Source organism: Pelobates fuscus, chromosome 3, assembly GCF_036172605.1.
Source record: "Pelobates fuscus isolate aPelFus1 chromosome 3, aPelFus1.pri, whole genome shotgun sequence".
NCBI classification, from domain to species: domain Eukaryota; kingdom Metazoa; phylum Chordata; class Amphibia; order Anura; family Pelobatidae; genus Pelobates; species Pelobates fuscus.
In genome coordinates this window covers 56,787,653-56,811,477 of record NC_086319.1, presented here as the reverse complement: position 1 = coordinate 56,811,477, position 23,825 = coordinate 56,787,653, and the positions used below count along the sequence as shown (strand labels likewise).

The 23,825-nt window shown below is 42.7% G+C and overlaps 1 protein-coding gene across 1 annotated transcript in view; it reads left to right on the top strand.

The window, feature by feature from the left end:
- The window catches only part of PLXNC1 (plexin C1), a 140,569-nt gene that overhangs the window by 35,509 nt on the left and 81,235 nt on the right, over positions 1-23,825 (top strand). The window contains exons 5-9 of the mRNA XM_063447098.1: positions 6,106-6,217; positions 6,825-6,981; positions 20,102-20,186; positions 21,540-21,633; positions 21,723-21,767. Coding sequence (XP_063303168.1) covers positions 6,106-6,217; positions 6,825-6,981; positions 20,102-20,186; positions 21,540-21,633; positions 21,723-21,767 — 493 coding nt within the window. The remainder of the gene's footprint in view (positions 1-6,105; positions 6,218-6,824; positions 6,982-20,101; positions 20,187-21,539; positions 21,634-21,722; positions 21,768-23,825) is intronic.

The window sequence follows — 23,825 nt, the reverse complement described above, 5'->3', positions numbered from 1 at the left end:
CCGTTAGTGTTTGCCGACCAGGAGAGCTGCAATCGTGCGTCCGATCCCACTGGGCGCTAGCTCCGCCCCCTGTATTTATGCAGTTTTTATTTGCATTTTTTGGACTGCCAGTTTAATTTTGCAATATATCTCAAATTAAACTGGAACTGACACTTCTCTGGAAGAGGCAGTTCCTATTTTCTCAACCCCGCTAAATACTTTCACATTGTTTAGTGAAAAAGCAGCAGAGCTATGTAAAAAAACAAAAAAGAAAAAAAGAAAACCAAAAAACTAATTAAACACTGCACTTCCGCATTGCGAGCAAATAGTGCGCACACGCAAGTACAGTATCGACACAGAAATGGCATATAAGCACATGCTTATAAATACATTTTAAAAAATAGCCCAGCTCATCATGATCTTATAGATAGCTATTTATTTGATCAAAATTACACTTCCTCTTTATTGATGGGTGTCAGCTTAAGACTTGTTTTTATGTCTCTTTAAGTTTGAATAACCTATTGTCAAGATGCCTGCTCCATCCAGGCATCAGTCCCATGCTCTATGCCAGTGGTTGCCAACATTTTTTAGTTGAGTACCCCATGGCAGTCAATTTCCATAAATTGTACCCCCATATTAGAAATATGTTTAAAACGTATATACTTGCTGTTATTTCAAATGTATATGTTTTTCTCTGCCACATTTCCCCTTCTTCTCTCCCCCTTCACCTTCTCTGTCTCAGGTTCTCCCTGCATTTCCTCTCCCCGCTTCTACTCTCCCCTGTGATCTCCCTGCTCCTTATTCCTCTGCCCTAAGCTCTTCCTCTTCTCCTTCCTCTGCCCCAAGGCTCTCCCTGACTGTGTGGGGACTGTGTGGCCCAGTGACAGTGTGGGTGAGTGCAGGAGGAGTGTGGGGAAGGGGACAGTTTGGGTCACCATGCACCAAAACATAGAAACCTAGAAACATAGAATGTGACGGCAGATAAGAACCAGTCGGCCCATCTAGTCTGCCCAATTTTCTAAATACTTTCATTAGTCCCTGGCCTTATCTTATAGTGAGGATAGCCTTATGCCTATCCCACGCATGCTTAAACTCCTTTACTGTGTTAACCTCTACCACTTCAGCTGGAAGGTTATTCCATGCATCCACTACCCTCTCAGTAAAGTAATACTTCCTGATATTATTTGTAAACCTTTGTCCCTCTAATTTAAGACTATGTCCTCTTGTTGTGGTAGATTTTCTTCTTTTAAATATAGTCTCCTCCTTTACTGTGTTGATTCCCTTTATGTATTTAAAATGTTTCTATCATATCCCCCCTGTCTCATCTATCCTCCAAGCTATACATGTTAAGATACTTTAACCTTTCCTGGTAAGTTTTATCCTGCAATCCATGAACCAGTTTAGTAGCCCTTCTCTGAACTCTCTCTAAGGTATCAATATCCTTCTGAAGATACGGTCTCCAGTACTGCGTACAATACTCCAAGTGAGGTCTCACCAGTGTTCTGTACAATGGCATGAGCACTTCCTTCTTTCTACTGCTAATACCTCTCCCTATACAACCAAGCATTCTGCTAGCATTTCCTGCTGCTCTATTACATTGTCTGCCTACCTTTAAGTCCTCAGAAATAATCACCCCTAAATCCCTTTCTTCAGATGTTGAGGTTAGGACTCTATCAAATATTCTGTACTCTCCCCTTGGATTTTTACGTCCAAGATGCATTATCTTGCACTTATCCACATTAAATGTCAGTTGCCACAACTCTGCCCATTTTTCTAGTTTACCTAAATCATTTGCCATTTGGCTTATCCCTCCTGGAACATCAACCCTGTTACATATCTTAGTATCATCAGCAAAAAGACATACCTTACCATCAAGACTAATAAAAATATTAAAGAGAATGGGTCCAAGTACAGATCCTTGAGGTACCCCACTGGTGACAAGCCCAAGCTTCGAATATACTCCATTGACTACAACCCTCTGTTGCCTGTCACTCAGCCACTGCCTTACCCATTCAACAATATTGGAATCCAAACAAAAGATTGCAGTTTATTGATAAGCCTTCTATGTGCAACAGTGTCAAAAGCCTTACTGAAATCTAGGTAAGCAATGTCTACTGCACCACCCTGATCTATAATTTGAGTTACCCAATCAAAAAAAGATTAGTTTGGCATGATCTCCCTGAAGTAAACCCATGTTGTCTCTGATCTTGAAATCCATGTGTTTTTAGATGTTCAAAATCCTATCCTTTAACATGGTTTCCATCACTTTACCCACTACTGAAGTAAGGCTTACTGGCCTATAGTTGCCTGACTCCTCCCTATTACCTTTCTTGTGAATGGGCACAACATTCGCCAACTTCCAATCTTCTGGGACTACTCCTGTTAACAATGATTGGTTAAATAAATCTGTTAATGGTTTTGCTAGTACACCACTAAGCTCTTTTAATAGCTTTAGGTGAATTCCATCAGGTCCCATTGACTTATTTGTCTTTACTTTTGACAGTTGAAATAGAACCTCTTCCTCTGTAAACTCACGTGTAATAAATGACTAATTTATCCTTTTTCTTAACTGAGGTCCCTTTCCTTCATTTTCATCTGTAAATACCGAACAAAAATATGCATTGAGGCAGTCAGCTAGACCTTTATCCTCTTCTACATACCTTCCTTCTTTTGTTTTTAATCTAACTAATCCTTGTTTTACTTTTCTTTTCTCATTTATGTATCTAAAAAAAGTTTTGTCCCCCTTTTTTACTGACTGTGCTATTTTCTCTTCTGTGTGTGATTTGGAAGCTCTTATAACTTGCTTAGCCTCTTTCTGCCTAATCTTATAGATCATTCTGTCTTCCTCACTCTGTTTTTTTTTTTATAATTACTAAATGCTAACTTTTAGTTTTTTATTATTTTGGCCACATCTGCGGAGTACCACAGTGGTTTCTTTTTTGCTTTTACTGACAAGCCTAATGTAATTTTCTGTTGCCTTCAGTAGTGCAACTTTTAAATAATCCCATTTCTCTTTGACTCCATTTAAATTGCTCCAGTCTGATAATGACTCCTTTACACATATTCTAATTTTAGAGAAGTCTGTTTTTCTAAAGTCTAAAACTTTTGTTTTTGTGTGGGGTGACTCAGTCACTGTTCTTATATTAAACCACACTGACTGATGATCACTGGATCCTAAACTTTCCGCTACAGTAATATCGGATACCAAATCTCCATTTGTTAACACTAAATCTAGTATGGCCTCTTTACGAGTTGGCTCCTCAACGACTTGTTTTAGAGACAATCCCAGTAGGGAGTTTAGTGCCAATAATTAGGGGTTGCCGCTAATTAGGTGGGTTGCAGAGGTGCCACCTAAGCACTCTCGCTGCATGGGGCCTCGCTACCGCCTAACTTATCTCGGGCAGACTAGTCTGTTCTCGGTCCATGAACGAGTGCCTGACAAGAGGGGGCTTGGCTGTTTGCCCTGTATGAAGTCAGGTGCAAGGCCCCTTCACTCAGTTTGCCTGTGGGGGAAAGAGCCAAGGTCTCCAGTATGCAGCTTTTGCCACGTACAGAGTTTCAGACTGTGTCTCGTGATCACTGTCAATAACAGTGTTGCCGTGGGTTAACATAGCAATGCCCTGACACTTCAAGTGCCGGAGCCCGCATGACCTTTACCACATTGTGTGCAGCTCTGCACCTGGCGGAGCTGCAGACCAGGTAGCTAGACAACTGGGTCACCAAGGAGCGAGACCACTTGACCACCAGAGAATTGATTACTTAAAAAAAAAAAAAAAAAAAGGTATTTCAGTGTGGGGAGGCTGGTCACTAAAATCACCCACACCCATACACTGTCACCCTCCACAAACACACTGTCACCACCCACACACACTTTCACCCTACCACACACTTTCACACCCCCACACCCACTGTCCCCCTCCCCACACTGTGTCACCCCTGCACACTGTCACCCTCCCATACACTCTGTCACACTCACACATACTGTCATCCTCCCACACTGTCACCCTTTGGCTCTGTGCTTTTTATTTATAGAAAACAGGATTATATGTTCAGTAAATGTTATTTACTTAAACTTATTTAATTTATTAGTGAGTTAATTTATTTTTCATAGTTCTATTTTTTTAAAGTTGATGTACAGTTTACACATTTGTGCAATAAATATTCTTGAAAACATTACAAATTATGCAGGTGTTTTTTTTAACATTTTAAAGTTGGGGCTGTGCCAAATATAGGATTCAAACAGGGGACCAAATATTCTAGGTAACCCCCTGATCATACATTAAGCCTGGTTACTTCTAAGCAACTATAATGAGTTGACCTAGATTCTCTACCAGTCCTGACACTCAGTGGCGGACTAAGGGGGGGGGGGGGGGCGGGTGCAGTCCGCCCCGGGTGCCACTCACTAGGGGGGTTCCCAGGGCGCACTTTACCCGGGGGCGGCATTTCGCCACCCCTGTGTCTTATGAAAAGGGACCAAGTATCCACGCAAGTTTTCCCATCCAGCAGCAGGATTCTCTGTTCTCGCGATCCGCAAGAGCGTTGCCGCGGGTTGCCATGGCTGGATCGCGAGAACAGAGGACCCTGCTGCTGGATGGGAAACGAGCATACAGAGTTCTGGGCCCCTCTTCACTGCCACCGGACCACCAGGACCAGGTAAGTGTCAGGGAGGGGCAAACCATACACACTGCTCACCTTTCCAGCACTTATTCCACACAACACACACCACACACACACTGCATACACTATACACACACACAATGCATACACTGTACACACACTGCATACAATATACACACACACTGCATACACTGTACACACACTGCATACACTATACACACACTGCATACACTATACACACACTGCATACACTGTACACACACTGCATACACTATACACACACTTCATTCACTGTACACACACTGCATACACTGTACACAGGGGCGTGTGTGTGTGACTGTGTGTGTGTTTGCCTGTTAGTGTGAGTGTGTGTGTGTCTGACTGTGTGTGTGTGTGTGTGTCTGACTGTGTGTGTGTGTGTGTGTGTGTCTGTTAGTGTGTGTGTTTGCCTGTTAGTGTGAGTGTGTGTGTGTCTGCTAGTGAGTGAGTGTGTGTATGTTAGTGTGTGTGTGTGTGTGTGTGTGTGTGTCTGTTAGTGTGAGTGTGTTTGCCTGTGAGTGTGTGTGTGTCTGTTAGTGTGTGTGTGTTTGCCTGTTAGTGTGAGTGTGTGTGTGTCTGTTAGTGAGTGAGTGTGTGTCTGTTAGTGTCTGTTAGTGTGTGTGTGTGTCTGACTGTGTGTGTGTCTGTTAGTGTGAGTGTATTTGCCTGTGAGTGTGTGTGTCTGTTAGTGAGTGTGTGTTTCTGTTAGCTAGTGTATGCGTATCTGTCAGTGAATGTGTGTGTGTGTGTATTTAGAAGGTAGGACGGGGGGAAGGGTTGGGCACAAAACCAGGATACACCACTGACTGTACACACACACACTGCATACATTATACACACACTGCATACATTATACACACACTCCATACACTATACACACACTGCATACATTATACACACAATCCATACACCATACACACACTCCATAAACTATATACACTATACACACAAGCTGTATACACTATACACACACTGCATATATTATACACAGAAGCTGCATTCACTATACACACAAAATGCATACACTATACACAGACTGCATCCACTATACAAACGCACACACTGCATCCACTACGCAAACACACTGCATTCACTATGCATACACACACTTATACATGTGTATCTGTATGTCTGTGTATCTGTATGTGTGTCTGTGTTTGTTTCGGTGTGTCTGTGTATCTGTATGTGTGCCTGTGTGTCTCTCTCTGTGTGCCTGTATGTGTGTTTGTATGTGTATGTGTGTCAGTATGTCTGTATCTGTGTATGACTGTGTTTCTATATAACTGCATGTGTGTACCTATGTGTCTGTGTATATGTATGTGTGCCAGTGTGTGTATATGTGAGTATATGTGAATGAATATGAAAGATCTATGATGATTTCTATGGAAGATTTTAACTGAAAACCAAGACTGCTTTTGTAGAATTTTCAAATGGTCTACCTACACATTAACTGCTTTTTAATTTCATCAGATGCACTTCAAAAACAGAATGTGATTCATCAGCATCCGCTGTAAACTGGGTTGGTATTGCAGATAACAGAACGTGCCTGGAAATCAACGCTGTTCCCATTGATAATACACAGGTATTCTCTTTGATCATATATTATTCAATGAAAATATGAAGGTATTGAGTAGACAACAATTTGTTTTGTCATTATCCAATTTACTCCTTCCTCCTCATTCCTGTTTTCGAGAATTTACCCTTGATATTTGACATAGTAAACCTCGGTTACTGTGACACAGGTCAGAAAACAATATTGAGCCCTGGAAGGAATTAGTTTCTTTGGTGGGTGATAACTAGTGTTGGAGCAAAGTAGAAGTGAAGTTCGGTTTTGTAGGTTACATTTACATTTGCACAGCATGTGTTTTGCCATTTAACAAAAAGATATTAGAGAACAGTCACGTATTCACATCTTTACTGGAGACAAAATAACAAATTATTTTGAAAGTATATATGCATTAAATATAAATATATATTGCTATTTTCCATTTATTCTTACATTATTTATCCATACATTTTTACTGTACAGCTGTCTTTGGTCACACACGGCACTAGCAAATATTAGAGTTTATTCATCAAATAAAGACTGAATTGTAGTGAACTGAAAACCCAAGTCTAAAAGCTTCTTGTTGTAAATCAGAATTACACTCCTGTCTGCTTATTCATGTATGATAATCTTACATTTGTAGGTTAATATAACAGTAAAAGAAAATACGGGATTCATTACTAAAAACACCAGCTGGAAATGTGCGTTTGAGAAGTTGGGACTTAAAGCAAAGCTTTGTACAGAACAGTACAAAATGGGTTGCTCGTGTTTACTTTCTACAAATAAGTGGTCTGATAAAGGTAAGGGGATTCTACAGAGTTTATACATTAATCTGATAATTTCAATAACATTTCTTTAATCACCCCCTGCTGATGCTCCTGCCTTGTGCCTATTTTCAGCATTTCTAAGGCAAAAATAAACATTATGAAACGTAAACAGAGATAAAATACCCTCTATTATGGAGGACTAGTGCTGTAAAAATTACCCCATATTTTGATTGTGCTGTATTGAAAAAATTATTTAAAAAAAGAAAAATATACACATGTTTAAAGGGATACTATAAGTGCCAGGAATACACAGCTGTTTCACTGGCACTCCCTCTGGCACTGGACAGCCACTGGAGGCAGACTTAGTGCTGCAAATATAAACACTGCAGTTTCTCTGTTTTACATTGCAGCTTTAAGTGTAATAGGGACACTGTACCCAGACTAATTAAATTAGCTGAAGTGGCCTGGGTGCCTATAGTGTCCCTTTAAAGCTCCCTTGTTTAGAATGCCTGCTTGCAACTATAGGCAGGCCTATCCCTAGCCAGGAAGAGACATATATCCCACGACTCCTCAAGACTCCTGCACAGCTTAGTCCAAGTTGTGCATATGGCGTGCTCAAGCCTCATACAAAATTTGCACAAAACTGATATTAGATTGCTGAAACTGAGCTTTCCGACTGCCAGATTCATCTTTACATTGCAATTCTCAGCTGAGAATAGGCTCAAGTGCCCTATTCTATGCACCGTCACCATTACAATCCTGAAAAGAAGGGAGAGTGTTTTCAGAAATGTTTTCAAATGACACTCAATAAGCTGTATTTGTTCTGGTGACTATAGTGTCCCTTTAAACAACTTGAATGCACTCATTCCATCTAAGTGCTTACTGGGCTCAAAGGAGAAGCAACATTTCCTCATATGATGTTTTTATGGACCCCTCACATCGTGTAGTGGATAGTATGTGGAGCCTGGGTACCAGAGATGAAAAGGAACATTTTGAAACATTGAGTTTTCAGGGATAGCTTCATATTACCATAACAAGTATAATAAACTGTAGTGGATGTGATCCTTGGAGTGTCCCTTTAATTGTTTGTTATTATGATATATTTTTTATTGATTCATCAAGAATACTGATAAGGTCGAAATATAGTGAGAAAAGAGATCTACAGCATAATGCTAATAAGACAGTAACATACTGAAACTTGAATCAATTAAAAAAAATAAAATTCATTTTCATGATTTTATTATCATTAAGAAAATGAGTTAACATAAACAGACACAAAAAATCCATTAGAGGGTTAATGGACGGTAAAGGGATGGTATGGCCACGAATTAGGTGTTAATGGGCACATCTTCTGCACCCTTTCATCACACCTGCAAGTGACCATCACATTTACTAATTATAGTTCTTTATATAATAAAACCATTGAGAACAGAAGTGAATTGAAATCTGAATATTTGTTTTCAATTTAAATAGCATCTATAGCATCAGACAATTCTTTTCTCGGTGGTGGAGGGGAATTATTTTGTGAAGCTTTGTAGAATATTACTGTAAACTCCTAAGCTTATTTTCTAACCTTTTTGATATATTGAAGCTTTATAGAAATAGCAGTTGAATTCTCTACAACGGTCAATTTTATGGTCATATCCTGTATAGATTACAACACTTCAGGAGTTGCAAAACTCGCCTCATTAAGCTCTTCATTAATTTCCTCTCTGCATGACAGTTTGTTACTTTGCAAAGTGCACGTGTCTATTACTCATTTTAGGTGTACCTCTGGGCACCATAACAACTTAATCAAAGGTATGTTGTTATGGTGCCAGGAAGTCCCTGACAATGGCTTACCTTTAGGGGTTAAACTGTTCACAAATAGTTTAACACCAAAGTCTCCTCTCCAGCACTGGATCTCTCTGCTCACTTCAACGTGAGATAATGTTCTAACACAATCAGCGGAACCCCTACCCGCAGCAGTCCTAGGCTTCTGTTTTAACATTGTTCAACAAGGAGTTTTGACACTGTTCAACAAGCATGTCGGAGGGAGCAGATCCAGCTCTAAAGAGCAGACTTTGGTGTTAAACCATTCGGGAACGGTTTAGCTCCTGAAAGTAAGCTGGCACCAGTTACCTATTGGTACCATAACAACTTCATGTCAATGCAGTTCCTATGTGTAACGTATCAACGGGCACCCCGACTGGGTACCTCTGTTGAAGGATGCTCCTAGCGCTTCCTGAGGACTCCAAGCACTCCAGCAGACACCATAACCACCGTAGACTCCTTCAGGTAGCAGAACAGGAACAAGCTCTTACAAGCTTAGAAGTGATATAGCAAGGGAGTATGAATAGCATAGCAATCCCTTGTAGCAGATTCCCCCAATAAGAGACGGCACTCCAAATTGAGGGTGAAGTAGAACTGACTGTACGGGCACATACAGCCTCTTTTATTCCCAATCCACAAACGGGTACGTGGTCCACGGCCTCTGTCTGCACCTTGTGTGTAGGAGAATGGCTGACGATATCCCACCTCTGGGTAGAAAGGTTGGGGCCTTGTGGTGCGGGGGGCCGATGGCCAAAACCCTTTGGCGGCCAGCCCGTCCAAAAACACCTCTGGTGGGATTTTGCCTGAATACCCTCCTCATCGAGAATTGAGCTTTGTTCAGAGATGTAAACACGTTGACGTGTCTGTTCAAATCTTTAAGGAATTTGCCCTGTGCCAGCGGGCCTAATTCTTTGGTGCCCAATTCCACCAGTTTTCCGTCAATACGGAGTAAAGCTGCCTTGCGCCGCTCATCGCACATCATGAGCCCACTCACGCACCATGGTTGTATCAAATTGGTCAGCCCTAGCCAAGGCATCGTCGGCTAAATACATGATTCTGGCTAGTGGTCCCACCGAGTCCAGTAGTTTGTCCTGATCCCTCTGAAGTATTTTTCTACCCCTTTACGGGGGTCACGGCCGCCTCGAGACATAAAGGTGGTCATCACCTGGTCAAATTCGGGAGTTTCAGGTACGTGGTCGGGTAGCGAGGGTCGAGGGCATTCTGACCGCATTCGATTGTGGACGGTCTTGTCTAGGGATTTACGTAGCCAGAGGTGCATAAATTTTGCAAGATGATCCGGGGGTGTCCAGTCCCCCGAGTGTGGATGGCGTATGTTTCTCGGGTCGAAGAGTCTGTGACCCGATGGGTCAAATATAGTGTCTTCACCCTCTTGTGGGGTTTCCGAGGTGTCTGGATCTAGGGGTTCCTCTAGTAAGGTGTATGGAAAGAAGCCGGGTTGTGACCCAGAATCCGAGCCCCATGCGTCCTCTTGTGAGTCAGATTTGTGTGCTTGCCATTCGTCTAAGACGGCCATGGACTTCGTGTGAGTGTCGTCTTCGTCCGAGGAGTACTCGTGTTGTAGGGCCGGAGTGGTGACCATGGAGGGTTTGTGCTTTTTGGCCGGGGTCTTACTCTTAGTCGGGTTCTGGTGACCTTTTTCCCCTTTCCAGTGGCGCTTGCCGGGGAGGGGTTCTTGGCTCTTGTGAGATTCTGGGTATAGTGGTGTTAGATAAACCCCAGCAGGGTTAATATAGAGAAGAAATCAAATTTGTGAGGACCCCAGCAGGGTAACACCGAATGTATTTGACACTAGCAGTGTCAGTTTTCCCCAGCAGGGCAGTAAACCACAGGATTGGGATTTATTATAATATATATTACTGGGCCTCATGGAGTGGTTCCGCCGGGCTGTGAAGAAAAAACGCTTGTGGGCGATCTAAAATGGCCGCCGTAGTCTCGCGATATGCGAGAACCAAGATGGCCGCCGCGTGAGTGAGGAGACTCACGGGCGGCACGGAGAGGGCGTTGGAGAGCGAGCCGGCTGTGGGATGAGAGGGAGTATCGGCGGTATCGCTAAAAGACGTTGAGGGGGGTCCGCCCGAGGGCGGAAGAAAGAGCAAACCAGAAAAGGGAAGATTGAAGGTAAACCTGACAGGAAAGTAGGAAACAGAAGCTGAGTGTAAAAATATAAAAACGTAGGGGTAGCAAGTAGTGATGTACCGAACTGTCCGCCGGCGAACAGTTCCCGGGGAAATTAGCGTGTTCGCGTTCGCCGCGGCGGGCGGACACATGCGCAGTTCGATCCGCCCCCTATTCGTCATCATTGGGCAAACTTTTACCCTGTGCCTCTCGGTCAGCAGACACATTCCAGCCAATCATCAGCACTCCCTCCCTTCCACACCCTCCAACCTCCCTCCCAGCATCCATTTTCGATTCATTCGGAAGATGCATGCTTAGTGAGAGGAGGGAAAGTTTAGCTGCTGCTGATTAGATAGGGAAATTGATAGCTAGGCTAGGGTATTCAGTGTCCACTACAATCCTGAAGGACTCATCTGATCTCTGCTGTAAGGACAGCACCCCAAAAAGCCCTTTTTAGGGCTATAACATCAGGCTGCTTTTTTTTTTTTTCCTGTGTAATGTAATTGCAGGTGCCTGCCTGCCAGCTTCTGTGTGAGGTTCACATTGGATATTGTGCCTACTTGCCCAGTGCCACCACTCATATCTGTTTTAACAATAGGTTAAGCTTTACATTTAAAATAAATATTTTTTTTTTCACTGTAATAGAAGAGCAGTTGCCTGCCTGCCAGTTTCTGTGTGAGGTTCACATTGGATACTGTGCCCTCTTGCCCAGTGCCACCACTCATATCTGTTTTAACAATTGGTTAAGCTTTAGATTTAAAATAAATATTTTTTTTTCACTGTAATAGAAGAGCAGTTGCCTGCCTGCCAGCTTCTGTGTCAGGTTGGATGCCTTGCCCATTTGCACAGTCAGTGCCACCACTCATATCTGTTTTAACAATTGGTTAAGCTTTAGATTTGAAATAAATATTTTTTTTCACTGTAATAGAAGAGCAGTTGCCTGCCTGCCAGCTTCTGTGTGAGGTTCACATTGGATACTGTGCCCACTTGCCCAGTGCCACCACTCATATCTGTTTTAACAATTGGTTAAGCTTAAGATTTAAAATAAATAATTTTTTTTCACTGTAATAGAAGAGCAGTTGCCTGCCTGCCAGCTTCTGTGTCAGGTTGGATGCCTTGCCCATTTGCACAGTCAGTGCCACCACTCATATCTGTTTTAACAATAGCTTAAGCTTTAGATTTTAAAGAAATCATTTTTTTTCACTGTAATAGAAGAGCAGTTAGTTGTCTGCAAGCGTCTGGGTGTCAGGCCTACTTCAGCGTGTGCTCTGCAGACCTGTGCCAGCGTGCTTTGACAGTTGCCAATCATATCTGGTGTCTCTTTAGCGTGCTTTTACAAAGAAAAAAGGTTTCCAGTGTAAGCTAATAGCAGACAGTCAGTGTCCTTCAAGCGGCTCTGTCAGGCCTACTTCAGCGTGTGCCCTGCACAACCCTGCCAGCGTACTTTGACAGTTGCCACTCATATCTGGTGTCTCTATAGCGTGCTTTTACAACCAAAATTTTGTTTCCACTGTAATAGAAGAGCAGTTGCCTGCCTGCCAGCTTCTGTGTGAGGTTCACATTGGATACTGTGCCTACTTGCCCAGTGCCACCACTCATATCTGTTTTAACAATTGGTTAAGCTTTACATTTAAAATAAATTTTTTTTTTTCACTGTAATAGAAGAGCAGTTAGTTGTCTGCAAGCGTCTGGGTGTCAGGCCTACTTCAGCGTGTGCTCTGCAGACCTGTGCCAGCGTGCTTTGACAGTTGCCACTCATATCTTGTGTCTCTATAGCGTGCTTTTACAACCAAAATTTTGTTTCCACTGTAATAGAAGAGCAGTTGCCTGCCTGCCAGCTTCTGTGTGAGGTTCACATTGGATACTGTGCCTACTTGCCCAGTGCCACCACTCATATCTGTTTTAACAATTGGTTAAGCTTTACATTTAAAATAAATATTTTTTTTTCACTGTAATAGAAGAGCAGTTAGTTGTCTGCAAGCGTCTGGGTGTCAGGCCTACTTCAGCGTGTGCTCTGCAGACCTGTGCCAGCGTGCTTTGACAGTTGCCACTCATATCTTGTGTCTCTATAGCGTGCTTTTACAACCAAAATTTTGTTTCCACTGTAATAGAAGAGCAGTTGCCTGCCTGCCAGCTTCTGTGTGAGGTTCACATTGGATACTGTGCCTACTTGCCCAGTGCCACCACTCATATCTGTTTTAACAATTGGTTAAGCTTTACATTTAAAATAAATATTTTTTTTCACTGTAATAGAAGAGCAGTTAGTTGTCTGCAAACGTCTGGGTGTCAGGCCTACTTCAGCGTGTTCTCTGCAGACCTGTGCCAGCGTGCTTTGACAGTTGCCACTCATATCTTGTGTCTCTATAGCGTGCTTTTACAACCAAAATTTAGTTTCCACTGTAATAGAAGAGCAGTTGCCTGCCTGCCAGCTTCTGTGTGAGGTTCACATTGGATACTGTGCCTACTTGCCCAGTGCCACCACTCATATCTGTTTTAACAATTGGTTAAGCTTTACATTTAAAATAAATATTTTTTTTCACTGTAATAGAAGAGCAGTTAGTTGTCTGCAAGCGTCTGGGTGTCAGGCCTACTTCAGCGTGTGCTCTGCAGACCTGTGCCAGCGTGCTTTGACAGTTGCCACTCATATCTTGTGTCTCTATAGCGTGCTTTTACAACCAAAATGTTGTTTCCACTGTAATAGAAGAGCAGTTGCCTGCCTGCCAGCTTCTGTGTGAGGTTCACATTGGATACTGTGCCTACTTGCCCAGTGCCACCACTCATATCTGTTTTAACAATTGGTTAAGCTTTACATTTAAAATAAATATTTTTTTTTCACTGTAATAGAAGAGCAGTTAGTTGTCTGCAAGCGTCTGGGTGTCAGGCCTACTTCAGCGTGTGCTCTGCAGACCTGTGCCAGCGTGCTTTGACAGTTGCCACTCATATCTGGTGTCTCTATAGCGTGCTTTTAAAACCAAAATTTGTTTTTCACTGTTATAGATTGAATAGCAGTTACTTGTCTTCAAGCAGCTCTGTCAGTCCTTCCTTCAGCGTGTGCTCTGCAGAACTGTTCCAGTGCACATTGCCAATCATATCTGGTCTCACAGTAGCTTGCACGCATAGTACCACTAATCCCCCAAAAAATGACAGGCAGAGGCAGGCCACCCCGCAGGGGCCGTCATGGTCGTGGTGCTGTGATTCCCTTTTGCCCTAGAATAATGCCCAGTTTTCAGAAGCCACGTACCCTGAACTTGAAAAGTTCTGAGGACTTAGTTGACTGGCTAACACAGGACACCCAATCTTGTACAGCCTCCGCTCGGAACCTTGACGCACCATCCTCCTCCAGCTTAGCTTCAGGCACCTCTCAAGATACCACTCACCCGCCTGCCGCCACCACCAAAACTAGCACCACAGCCGCTTTACTTGGTATGTCAGAGGAGTTATTCACACACCCGTTTGAAGAAATGAGTGATGCGCAACCATTATTGCTAGAGGATGTAGATAACAGGGATATGTCTCAGGCAGGCAGCATTAAACACATGGAGGTACGGTGTGATGATGATGATGTTGTACCCGCTGCTGCTTCCTTTTCTGAGTTGTCAGATACAAGCGAAGCGGTTGATGATGACGATGCGTCCATGGATGTCACGTGGGTGCCCGCTAGAAGAGAAGAAGAACAGGGCGAAAGTTCAGATGGGGAGACAGAGAGGAGGAGGAGACGAGTTGGAAGCAGGGGGGGGTCGTCGCAAGATGCTAGTGGCACAGTCAGACAGCATGCATTGGCACCCGGGGTCAGCCCGACAGCACGCCAATCAACGCATGCTGTGTCCACCACCAGAATGCTGTCATTGCAGAGCTCAGCAGTGTGGCATTTTTTTTGTGTGTCTGCCTCTGACAACAGCGATGCCATTTGCAACCTGTGCCAAAGGAAACTGAGTCGTGGGAGGTCCAACACCCACCTAGGTACAACTGCTTTGCATAGGCACATGATCTCACATCACAAACGCCTATGGGATCAACACATGAGTACAAGCAGCATGCCTACTCTAAGCCGCCATCCTCCTCCTGGTCCAGCATCTTCAGCCACGTCAACCACTGCTGTCCTTCTTGCCCCCTCTCAACCATCCGCCACTCCGTCTCCCGCCTTGAGCAGTTCCCGCTCATCTGCCCACAGTCATGTGTCTGTCAAGGACATGTTTGAGCGTAAGAAGCCAATGTCACCAAGTCACCCCCTTGCCCAGCATCTGACAGCTGGCTTGTCCGAACTATTAGCCCGCCAGCTTTTACCATACAATCTGGTTGAGTCTGAGGCGTTCAAAAAATTTGTAGCTATTGGGACACCGCAGTGGAAGGTACCCGCCGGAATTTCTTTTCACAAAAGGCAATCCCCAACTTGTACTCGATTGTGCAAAAGGAAGTCATGGCATGTCTGGCACACAGTGTTGGGGCAAGGGTCCATCTGACCACTGATACCTGGTCTGCAAAGCATGGTCAGGGCAGGTATATCACCTACACTGCGCATTGGGTAAACCTGCTGACGGCTGACAAGCAAGGAATGCGTGGCATTGCAGAGGAGTTGGTGACACCGCCACGAATTGCAGGCAGTCCTGCTGCCACCTCCTCTACTCCTCCTACTCCATCCTCTTCCATAACCTCCTCGGCTGAGTCCTCTTGTGCCGCTGCTTCTTGCTCCACATCAACGGCACCCCCCCAGCTCCCCAGGTACTATTCCACATCCCGGATACGGCAGTGTCACGCCGTCTTGGGTTTGACTTGCTTGAAAGCAGAGAGTCACACCGGACAAGCACTCCTGTCCGCCCTGAACGCACAGGTGGAAAAGTGGCTGACTCCGCAGCAACTGGATATCGGCAAAGTGGTGTGTGACAACGGAAAAAATTTGATAGCGGCATTGAAGTTGGGCACATGTGTGTAATCTGATCGTACAACGCTTTGTGCATAAGTACACAGGCTTACAGGACGTCCTGAAGCAGGCCAGGAAGGTGTGTGGCCATTTCAGGCGTTCCTACACGGCCATGGCTCACTTTGCCGATATCCAGCGGCGAAACAACATGCCAGTGAGGCGCTTGATTTGCGACAGCCCTACACGTTGGAATTCAACACTCCTAATGTTCGACCGCCTGCTCCAACAAGAAAAAGCTGTTAATGAATATTTGTATGACCGGGGTGCTAGGACAGCCTCTGGGGAGCTGGGAATTTTTTTGCCACGATACTGGACGCTCATGCGCAATGCCTGTAGGCTCATGCGTCCTTTTGAGGAGGTGACAAACCTAGTCAGTCGCAGTTGTGCGTGTGTATGGCTGTCTGCCTGTGTGTGTGTGTGTGACAGGGTGAAGATTTCTTGCACATGGGTGTGACAGGGTGAAGATTTCTTGCACAGGGCGCCCAAAGGCCTAAGGCTGGCCCTGCGCATGGGTCAGTGGCTCTGCACCAGACTTCCCTCCAATTGATCAAAGTTAAAGGATTTCAAGTGGACTGATTACAATTACAGGGCCTCTAAAGAGTCCTGTATTGTTATTTGTCGTCACTACCTTCCCGCGTCGGGAGTGGGTCATTTGCGCCCCTGCTGCCTTCCTTGCATGTGGTAGCTGTTTGTCAGGGATTTGTCAATCCATATCTGCCAAGTGACCCTATGTAGGGGTAACAGTCCCTATTCTGCTCTGTGTCAGTGTGTATCATGGTCTCTGTGGACAGGGAACAGTCTCTATTCTGCTCTGTGTCAGTGTGTATCAGGGGTTTTGAGGACAGGTGTCAATCCATATCTGCCAAGTGACCCTATGTAGGGGTAACAGTCCCTATTCTGCTCTGTGTCAGTGTGTATCATGGTCTCTGTGGACGGTGAACAGTCTCTATTCTGCTCTGTGTCAGTGTGTATCATGGTCTCTGTGGACAGGGAACAGTCTCTATTCTGCTCTGTGTCAGTGTGTATCAGGGGTTTTGAGGACAGGTGTCAATCCATATCTGCCAAGTGACCCTATGTAGGGGGAACAGTCCCTATTCTGCTCTGTGTCAGTGTGTATCAGGGGTTTTGAGGACAGGTGTCAATCCATATCTGCCAAGTGACCCTATGTAGGGGGAACAGTCTCTATTCTGCTCTGTGTCAGTGTGTATCAGGGGCTTTGAGGACAGGTGTCAATGTTAGGTGTTTTCTGCCCTTTATGGATTAAAAGCAGACTCTCCATCAACTGTGTAATTTTCCATGGGAGTTTTGCCATGGATCCCCCTCTGGCATGCCACAGTCCAGGTGTTAGTCCCCTTGAAACAACTTTTCCATCACTATTGTGGCCAGAAAGAGTCCCTGTTGTTTTTAAAATTCGCCTGCCCATTGAAGTCAATGGCGGTTCGCGCGGTTCGCCGGTTCGCGAACATTTGCGGAAGTTCGCGTTCGCCGTTCGCGAACCGAAAATTCCAGGTTCGCGACAACACTAGTAGCAAGTGTACCCAGTGAGTGTAAGTAACAGAAAGATAAGCAAGTAACAATAAGCAAATATTAAAAAGCATATGATTATAGATATAAATTATAAATGAAGGGAAGAGCCAAAACTCTGACCTGTCTGCGATGGAGCAGTAAAGAAAAAGAGGGAGGAGCCTATTTACTGGGAATATCATACTCCCTATTACATTTTTGATTGGTTAAATGTTTCACTTTCTTTACTGCTGTGGAGTTTAGTAAAGAGAGTTATGCAAAATAGGAAGCCTCCTGTCATGTGATAAAATTACATACAGAATCCTCCCCTCTGCCGGTGATCTAATTATGGTACACAATGGGTTAACATAATTATCACAAGCAGAAAAAATACAGTTTTTATATATGTACTATAACTTTAAAAATATACATCCAATCTTCATAAAATTACATATTATTAATCAGCATACTTGAAATATAGACATACTCAAAAAGCATGCATCCTTCCATTAGTTAAAAAGTTAGCTGGAAGTCCTTTGTGATCATTTTCCTGCCCAAAACAGTTCCATAGATTTGGGCTGTGTGGTCGGTCTATTTTACACAGAAAAATTACTAAGTCCCATTCGAATGCACGAACGGGGCCATTCGTGCAATTAGCTTAGTATAGCAGTGAGATCAAACTGCCGAACGGGACTTAATCTCTGCAGCTGAAAACGGAGTGTACGAGAAGGTAAGGGTCAGCGGTTTTCATTGAAATGTGTAGCCGATTTCAGTTCCATGGATTTGGCTACACATGACCTCGTTCGAATGAACAAAGATGGCCGCCGCCACGTGTTCGTTTGTTGAATGGCGGCCACTTCGACACTTCGGCTGCATCCGAAGTGCCAATTTAAAGCTGCAGAACTGCTCCAATACAATTTAACCCCTTAAGGACCAAACTTCTGGAATAAAAGGGAATCATGACATGTCACACATGTCATGTGTCCTTAAGGGGTTAAAGGGGCAGCAAGTCTTAAAGGGGCATTGTTCCCAAAAGTCACAATATGTCCCCAGATTGTTCTTAAAGGGCCAGCAGCCGCATAATAAAATACAATATGCCCAAATACTGTATTTAAAGGGTCAAATCTCCCAGGGGCCATAGTCAGCAGGCAGGAGGCGGGCAAACAGGTTTCTCCAATGCCCAGTGGCGAGGTTGGTTTCGCCACACTATGGTACCCATAGTGTTCCTTTAAAGAGACCATGGAGAATAAAGTCCTCTATAACTGTCAACTTCCTGTGCTGCTCCCAGCAAAGGTTCTTCCCAGAATATCTGAAAAATGGCATAGGTAATCATCATAGGTAGTCAGTGTAACCATAAAGTGACAGCCCAGGGGCCAGGGATTATACAGCATATATATTAGCTTGAAGGAAGCCCAAACTGTTACCCAACCAAGGGCCATGTGGGATCTTAATGCTTTACTGCATGTAATATGTACAACATGATGAAGGCAGCATTTATATTTTAGTCAGTTCAAAATCAAAAGTAGCTTCTTAATAGTGTTTTTTTTACATCCAACACAGGTAATGATGTCTGTTATATGTAGCAGGGCCAATCTCTTCATTGTACAGGACATTAAGCACAAGTTTAACCAGGGCTCTCTTATGTTTTAAGGAACACTACTTCATTTGACTCCCTCCAAGTCAACGGTGCTACCATCAGCTCCCTGACGCAGGCTCGCTGCCTAGGTGCTCTCTTTGACTTCAACCTCTCCTTCACGCCTCATGTTCAGTCTATTCCTGCCGCTTCCATCTCAAAAACATTGCGCGCATCCGACCCTACTTAACGCCAGATGCGACTAAGGTGCTGATCCATTCCACTGTCCTGTCTCGCCTTGACTACTGTAATCTGCTTCTCAGTGGTCTTACGTGCTCCCAACTTGCACCGTTACAGTCCATAATGAATGTGGCGGCGAGGCTCATCTTCCTGTCCGCCCGCACCACCCACGCCTCACCCTTCTGTCAGTCCCTACATTGGCTTCCTGTAAGATATATGGCTCAATTTAAAATTCTGGTTCTTGCTTTCAAATCTCTACATACCTATCTATCCTCTCTAATACACAAGTATGTCCCGTCTAGGCCCTTACGCTCTGCTGAAGACTTACGTCTATCTTCTGTCCATACTCCCACCTCTGATTCTTGTCTTCAAGACTTTTTGAGGGCTGCACCGTTCCTGTGGAACTCACTTCCCTCCTCCGTTAGATGCTCACCCAGTCTCCACTTCTTCAAAAAAATAATTAGAAACCCACTTCTTCATAAAAACTTATCAATTACCCTGTTAATATCTCCCGACTGGTTCCTCTCTTGCAACTGTCATTAGTCTTATACTATCCTTACCTTTTGTGTCACTTTACCCCACTCCCTATAGCATCATTGAGCAGGGCCCTCAATCTCTCTGTTCCTGTGTGTCAAACTTGTCTGTTTACAACTACATGTTTGTTCATCCACCCACTGTAAAGCGCTGCGGAATTTGTTGGCGCTATATAAATAATAACATAATAATAATAAATAATAATCATAATTAGGAATACAAATCTGTGTTCCTAAAGTTATAGTTTAGTCCCTAGTCTTTTTTAGGTCCCCCGGTCGCTATAAAACTAATAAAAGAACAGATTTACTCAACATTTCCAGCACGTTTAGTGTCCCTGTAAAAAGGGGCCGATTCAAGGTATTTTGTAGACTAACAACTTTGGAGTCTTGTTATGTAGATTATAATTCAAGATGTTCTGTACCATTTTTTTTTTTTAGATCAGGTTATCATTGAAATCACATCAAGCAATGCAATTCGTACTGAGATTTACCAGTTTGAAAGATGCTCCCGTTTGCAAAGCAGGTGAATATATGTATTTGTTTTGTTCATGTCTTGATGTCATTATATCTGAAAGTCATGCTTTTTTTTCCTCCCAAAAAAAACCTGCTAAAAAGATTGAGCATAATACTAAGAATGCCTTGTGTGTGATAAATTAGACAAAAAAACTAAAATAAATCTTCAGGTTTATTATTTGTGAACTAAAGCTGTAAACATTCTGGATATGTCATAGTGATATGTAATAAATTGAACAATTACATTTTCAGGAATTATAATATTCTATTAATTTAGCACTATACTTAAAGGGACACTATAGTCACAGAACAACTACAGCTTAATGTAGTTGTTCTGGTGAGTATAATAGCTCCCTTCAGGCATTTTCATGTAAACACTGACTTTTCAGAGAAAAGGCAGTGTTTACATTGCCCCTAGGGACACCTCCAAGAAGCCACTCCTTAGATGGCCACTGGAGGGGCTTCCTGACTCAGGGCTGCACAGTAAGCAGCCCTGCCATTCAGCGTCCCCACGCTCTGCATGGAGGCGCTGAAGTTTCCTTATAGAGATGCATTGATTCAATGCATCTCTATGAGGAGGTTCTGATTGGCCACAATGGCATTTGGCCCCAGCCCCGTGCTGACGTTAGCCAATCCAATGCTTTCCCTATGGAAAACACACAGATCAGTTTTAGCAAATGTAAGCAATAAATGTGATCTTTAAATACACAAAGGGAATCAACACAGTAAAGGAGGAGACTATATTTAAAAGAAGAAAAACTACCACAACAAGAGGACATAATCTTAAATCAGAGGGGCAAAGGTTTAAAAATAATATCAGGAAGTATTACTTTACTGAGAGGGTAGTGGATGCATGGAATAGCCTTCCAGCTGAAGTGGTAGAGGTTAACACAGTAAACAAGTTTAAGTTGCATGGGATAGGCATAAGGCTAACTTAGCTAACTTAGCTAAGATAAGACCAGGGACTGATGAAAGTATTTAGAAAATAGGGCAGACTAGATGGGCCGAATGGTTCTTATCTGCCGTCACATTCTATGTTTTTATGTTTCCAAAAAATATATAAATACACGCTTTTTCAAAATAAGGTTACATAATATAACATGCTCCTTGCATAGGTTTTAATGTTTAAAGTCTTGTGTCACTCAGTAGCGGCTGGTGAAGCTTAAAGATGCTGCAACGTCATATATAAATTTGTTTGTATCATTTATATTTTATAATGTATATAATACATTACAAAAGTAACTAAGTCCAGCCTTAAATGCCCCTTTTACCCCCAAAGGTCTGAGAAGAAGTTCTCATTTAGTATTTAAACAGTACAAGATAGAATCAAATACACTAAAAATGTGATGCTATCTGTTCCCAGGTGCTCGGAGTGTATCAACAGCGGATGTTTATGGTGCAACAAAGATTTTAAATGCAGATCTCCACTAAATCCATGTAACAATTATGCAAACTTGGTAAGAATATTTGTCACATTAATAAGGCAACAGCTTAATTTTTTCTTTTTTTTTAAATAAGAATATTAAGTGTTTCTTCTTTCTTATAGACCAGTTGCATGGATCCGAGCACACCAGTTATATCTAAATATCAGGTTAGTGCTACGTTTTTCATTATGAAATTGCATTCCAGCCAATTGTTCATTTCAATTAGCCATTTTTATATTCAATTACTTTAGACAAATGATAACTTATTTAATCATAGGCGTGTAGGTCAAACTTAATGGCTGCATTATGTTGATCAGTTAGAGGGACGGGATGAGTCTTCTAAATAGCAACCTGTCGTGACTTCTAGTGTATAGAATGGTTGGTGTAACTGTACCCACTATATGTGTGTATTATATGCACATATAGATATTAAAGGGTTACTCCAACCACCATGACAGCTTCAGTGATTTGAAGTGGGCATGGTAGTAGGTGTCAGTAGGTGCAGTGTCTCCGCTTGCAGAGCGCCGGCAAGAGGAAGATTGCATCCCCCTCCCACCCACTGAAATCTGCTCTTCTGCTAAACAAATATCAGTGACATGCAATCTTGCTGGCAGAGATAGGTTGAGAGCGATGGTATCTCTTTAACTGATGAGCCCAGCTCTGTGTTTATCAGGTTTTCACATGGCAATATAAAACAGTGCAGCCAAATACATTTAAAAAAACAAATATTATAATATTAAAATATCTTATTCGGGTAATTCAAAATTCCTCCATGTGGCGTTTCAGGTGGAAGAATTTTCCCCATGCAATCATTACAGTAAAAACAATTCAGATGAACCAAAAGGGAGTGAAAATTTGACACTCAGTGTACTGCAAACTATAAACATAATATAAATATATATATATATATATATATATATATATATACAGTTGCAAGAAAAAGTATGTGAACCCTTTGGAATGATATGGATTTCTGCACAAATTGGTCAGCAGTGCTGAACTTTCTCCATTTATAGACAATTTGTCTTACCATGGACTGATGAACAGCAAGGCTTTTGGAGATACTTTTATAACCCTTTCCAGCTTTATGCAAGTCAACAATTCTTAATCTTAGGTCTTCTGAGAGCTCTTTTGTGCGAGGCATCATTCACATCAGGCAATGCTTCTTGTGAAAAGCAAACCCAGAACTGGTGTGTGTTTTTTATAGGGCAGGGCAGCTGTAACCAACACCTCCAATCTCATGTCATTGATTGGACCCCAGTTGGCTGACATCTGACTCCAATTAGCTCTTGGAGAGGTCATTAGTCTATGGGGTTCACATACTTTTTCCACCTGCACTGTGAATGTTTACATGGTGTGTTCAATAAAAACATGGCAACATTTCATTCTTTGTGTGTTATTAGTTTAAGCAGACTGTGATTGTCTATTGTTGTGACTTAGATGATGATCAGATCACATTTTATGACCAATTTGTGCAGAAATCCATATCATTCCAAAGGGTTCACATACTTTTTCTTGCAACTATATATATATATATATGTGTGTATATATATATATATATATATATATATATATATATATATATAGCGAGGGCTTGCACTCCTGGTGTAATCCTGTGGTGCCCGGTGCTGGTCTGGCAAGGATCATGTAGACATAGCAGAAATGACCGCACTCCAAGGACTTTACATCATGTTTTGTCCTGATGAAAGCTCCATGTGGGAGCTGAAACGTTGACTTTTTAAATGGATTGAATAAAAGTAAAATTTTATTTGAAAATCTCTGTAAAGTCCTTGGAGTGCGGTCATTTTTGCTATGTCTATATATATATATATATATATATATATATATATATATATATATTTGAAGTTTAGTTTTTTTCCTTGCATTCAGGCTCAACAGTTAAAAAATTTAGCCAGGTGCCAGTCCCAAAGGCTGCACTCACGCTTCTTCAAACATCAAAAAAAATCAAACATCAAATATTACATGCTGTGTACATCAAATCAACGTATTAACCCCTTTTGGGGTATATTTACACAAAAGTAGAAAAAGTAACTAGCACTCACAGTCTTGTAACATAAAACAAAGAATCTTTATTAGGAGTTATCCATAAAAAGACAACAAGGTCCTTGCACTCAGACTAACCCAATTTAACTTCAATGCCGGGTGCTCTTTAAGCTATAGCCAAAATTATTTTACAAAAGTAGAAAAAGGGGTTAGCACTCACG